This window comes from Priapulus caudatus, unplaced genomic scaffold (assembly GCF_000485595.1).
Source record: "Priapulus caudatus unplaced genomic scaffold, Priapulus_caudatus-5.0.1 Scaffold1272, whole genome shotgun sequence".
NCBI lineage: Eukaryota > Metazoa > Priapulida > Priapulimorpha > Priapulimorphida > Priapulidae > Priapulus > Priapulus caudatus.
In genome coordinates this window covers 77,784-81,634 of record NW_014578333.1, presented here as the reverse complement: position 1 = coordinate 81,634, position 3,851 = coordinate 77,784, and the positions used below count along the sequence as shown (strand labels likewise).

Sequence of the window (3,851 nt, the reverse complement as noted above, 5' to 3'; positions counted from 1 at the left end):
CAGCCATCCCTGCTAAATGGAACAGCTAGGGTCTATCTGATAATTAAAGGCATACGGACAACGGACACGTGACGTTGATCACCTCTAACAGCCATACCTGCTAAATGGAACAGCTAGGGTCTATCTGATAATTAAAGGCATACGGACAACGGACACGTGACGTTGATCACCTCTAACAGCCATACCTGCTAAATGTAACAGGTAGGGTCTATCAGATAAAGGCGCATACGGACAACAGACACGTGACGCGCGGACCACCTCACCAGCACGCCAAAACACGTCAACAACGCCTCCCGAGCATAAACCTACACCACTCACACACATAGGGCCTACGCACGCACACAAACGCAGCACACACACGAACACTATCTTATACCAATATAAGGGCGTGTAATTATTAGTTAGGCAAACAAGTAAGACAAATCACATTCTAATTGAAATTAATATTCATCCCGCTTGTCTTCAAACAGCCAGCTCCTGCAGTATAATTTTTTCTCTATCATATGCCGATGTGAGGTGCCACATTGGTGCAGCCACAAGCACGTATTGTAAAGTGTGGTTACAAAGCAGCATATTATAGCTAGATAGATATCAGGAGTAGATAATAGGGATCCCCCTATTATCCCCCTATTATCTACTCTTGATAGATATGCTGCGGCGCAGCGGCAGTGGCGCAGAGGCGTTTACCGACGGGAGGCGCTGTGATCGAATCATTGTATTAATGCGCGATAGAATTTCCGCAATACAATTATTGTTATACAAATATAACGCTCTTTCTATGACAACTAAACACTTAAACTATGTTATTGAAGTAGCAAATAAGGAACTTTTATAGGTTACACAACTCATACTAGTGTTTTTCTTACTGTAAAATATTTTGGATCTATAGTGTTTCAGCGAACTAACGTCATCGGAGGTGTTTATTCCTTTTCGTCGTGAACTAACCTGAAGATGAGGTGTGCAGTGTATTTTACTTTGTATTTAGATCTTAGGCTGCTATTCTGTGGAATAATTGTCTGATAATTCGACATTTTATCATATAAGTGTATAAACTTTAGTTTAAATTATATTTCACAATCAAATCGTAGATGAATTTTGCAAGGAAATGACAGAAAGTGCGGAGTGCAAACAGTACACACAGCGTGGCGGCCATGCTTCGTGTTATGCATGAAGTGGAAGTTCAAGTTGCACAACGACGTACTACAAATACTTGAATATTTTTCGTAACATCAGTTTCACCAACAGTTTTTAACAGGGGTATGTCACGATACTGGGACATTTGCTTGAAAGCTGCTTTATAATGGTATTCCATTGTGTATTTCAAACTGATATTTGCACTAGTTTAGCGACATTTGTGAAGTAAAGTAAAGTAAAGTAAAGTAAGCTTTATTTAACGTCGGCAGTGTTGTACAGAGAACATAACTAGCCATGGCTTTTCCGCCGACCATCAAATATAAAATTAGAAAACGGATAAGATATAAAACGTTCAGCAGATAATCATTTAGCACGAAACATACATAGAATTCATTAAAATCATTTGCACATTGCACATTTCCACTTATCCCCCTCCAGTGTGGGCGCCTCGGCTCTAAAACTGTGTTGCTGCGTTGCTAAAACCGTGTGAAAATGAAGGCTGGGGTCCCAAACTGGGATTGTGCAGGATTATCAACTTGTCCTTTGCTTTTGGTGACACAGCCATGAGACTGATCGTCTATACACTATAAGGCCGTGCAATGCATGACCATTGATGGGAGGATATAACACTAGCTGTATCTGTACCTCGCATCCCTAGTCTCATACTGGCCCATTGTGTTGCAGCAGAGCTACCTTGCTACATACATTTTATATGTTCCCCACATTTTAAGGGGGAATAAACCTTATTCCTAGTAGTACCTAGTGCCTAAATAATATACTGCTGTTACATGGTGTTTCCAGGTAAACGGTACCTGATTTTGTGTCTGGCCACATGCAGTGTCATTGATATTGAGTTTTGCTGCTATTATATTTTAGTTGGTGGCCGATTTAGAAATAGAGTATGATCAGAATTCACATTTATATTCATTGTGCTGATTGTGTTTTATGGTGTAATCTACCCATGTCTATTTCAGATATAATCTTCATTCTAAAGGCAAACTAAATATTTTCTACTAATACAGTGTTAAATTTAACATGTTTTTACGTGTAATTATGCATATGACAAAAGTATGCTACTATGTACATCGCATCATGTGTACTAATCAGTTAAATGTAGGACTATGCCTTCGCTGCTGGTTTGTGTAGATTTACCACAATTGTCTATGTCACAGGACGTCTTCAAAAATACTATTATTAACAGTACTGATGTAAATTAATTATACTAATATAATAAACATTTTCTTACAGTACTCTCAGGCTTCAGAAACGGCTTGCATCTTCAGTGTTGAAGTGTGGGCGAAACAAGGTTTGGTTGGATCCAAATGAGACAAATGAAATTGCTAATGCAAACTCAAGTAAGAAAGTATTGTGTTCATTTTTGGTGATGGTTTTTTCAAAGAATCTGGTAAATTCAAATTGTGGCTCTGATGCCCTAGTATGCATAATTTATTTAATATTAAGTGGTGTATGTTGGAGGGTTTATCTTATATTATTGTTTTGAAAGTACCAAGCCTATGTATCAGGAGATATAAGATGAGGCCCAAAGGGTACCCCGAGCATACAGTCAGACAGTTGATAATTTCTACATTGCCTTGAAGTCTTAAGTATTTCATTGTATTCAGTGTGTAATTATCCAATGTATCTATGGTGCATAAAGTTTTCTATAGTTATGCTCCTTCCATGGCATTGGAAATTAAATCAGCACATACTTCATCTTTTCTTGGTAGAATATTTCTCCTCGAAAAATAACATTGTGCTAATATTGACAGTTGTAACTATTGCAAGTGTATTTTTAGCTCATCTGACATAGTCAGATGCAGCTTGTAGAATCGCATGATCGTCCGTGCGTCCGTCCGCGTTGAACAAATTAACAGCCCATATCCTGCTAATGAACAGGTATGGTCTAATCAGATAAAGCGCATACCGGACATAGAGACAGTGACCGCGACGCACTCTCACCAGCCGCGCCAAAAAACTGTCACAACGCTCCCTGAGCATAAACCGTACACCACTCACACACATAGGGCCGTAGCCGCACGAGTCAAAATCGCAGCACACACACGAACCTATCATTATACCAATATAAGGCGTGTAATTATTAGTTAGGCAAACAATAAGGACAAATCATCAAATCACATTCTAATTGAAATTAATATTCATCCCGCTTGTCTTCAAACAGCCAGCTCCTGCAGTATAATTTTTTCTCACACACACACACACACGCACGCACACACACGCTCGGGCGCTCATACACACGCGTGCATACAGTTTATAATCATCAAATTTTATCAAATGTCATTATCATATCATATCATTTCATTATCATATTTCATCAAAACACAATCACCAAATTGTATAAGCACCGGCGAGTTCCCTTGTGCATTGTTCCTTTATGCGAAGCCAGTCACGGTACTCTTACAGGGCGTGGCTAGTATAATTGCAACTTGCTTGAAGGGTTGCATGAAAAGAAGAATGAACAAACTTAAAACTAAACCATTTCTCTTCAACCCGCGACCGACTACTTTACGGCTAACCACAACTGCTTTGCCATGTACAATGACAGCCAACACGACGCTTTCTTCCGCTAAAAGTCATAAATACTGGCTTGCGACTGTTGAAGCCCACGTGACGTTGATCACCTCTAACAGCCATACCTGCTAAATGGAACAGCTAGGGTCTATCTGATAATTAAAGGCATACGGACAACGGACACGTGA

The 3,851-nt window shown here is 39.5% G+C and overlaps 1 protein-coding gene across 1 annotated transcript in view; it reads left to right on the top strand.

Annotated features, from left to right (window-relative positions):
* The first annotated feature begins 866 nt into the window (after window positions 1–866).
* The window catches only part of LOC106816057 (60S ribosomal protein L19-like), a 7,323-nt gene continuing 4,338 nt past the window's right edge, over window positions 867–3,851 (top strand). The window contains exons 1-2 of the mRNA XM_014820612.1: window positions 867–956; window positions 2,383–2,489. Of these exons, the coding sequence (XP_014676098.1) occupies window positions 952–956; window positions 2,383–2,489 (112 nt within the window). The 5' untranslated portion in view covers window positions 867–951. The remainder of the gene's footprint in view (window positions 957–2,382; window positions 2,490–3,851) is intronic.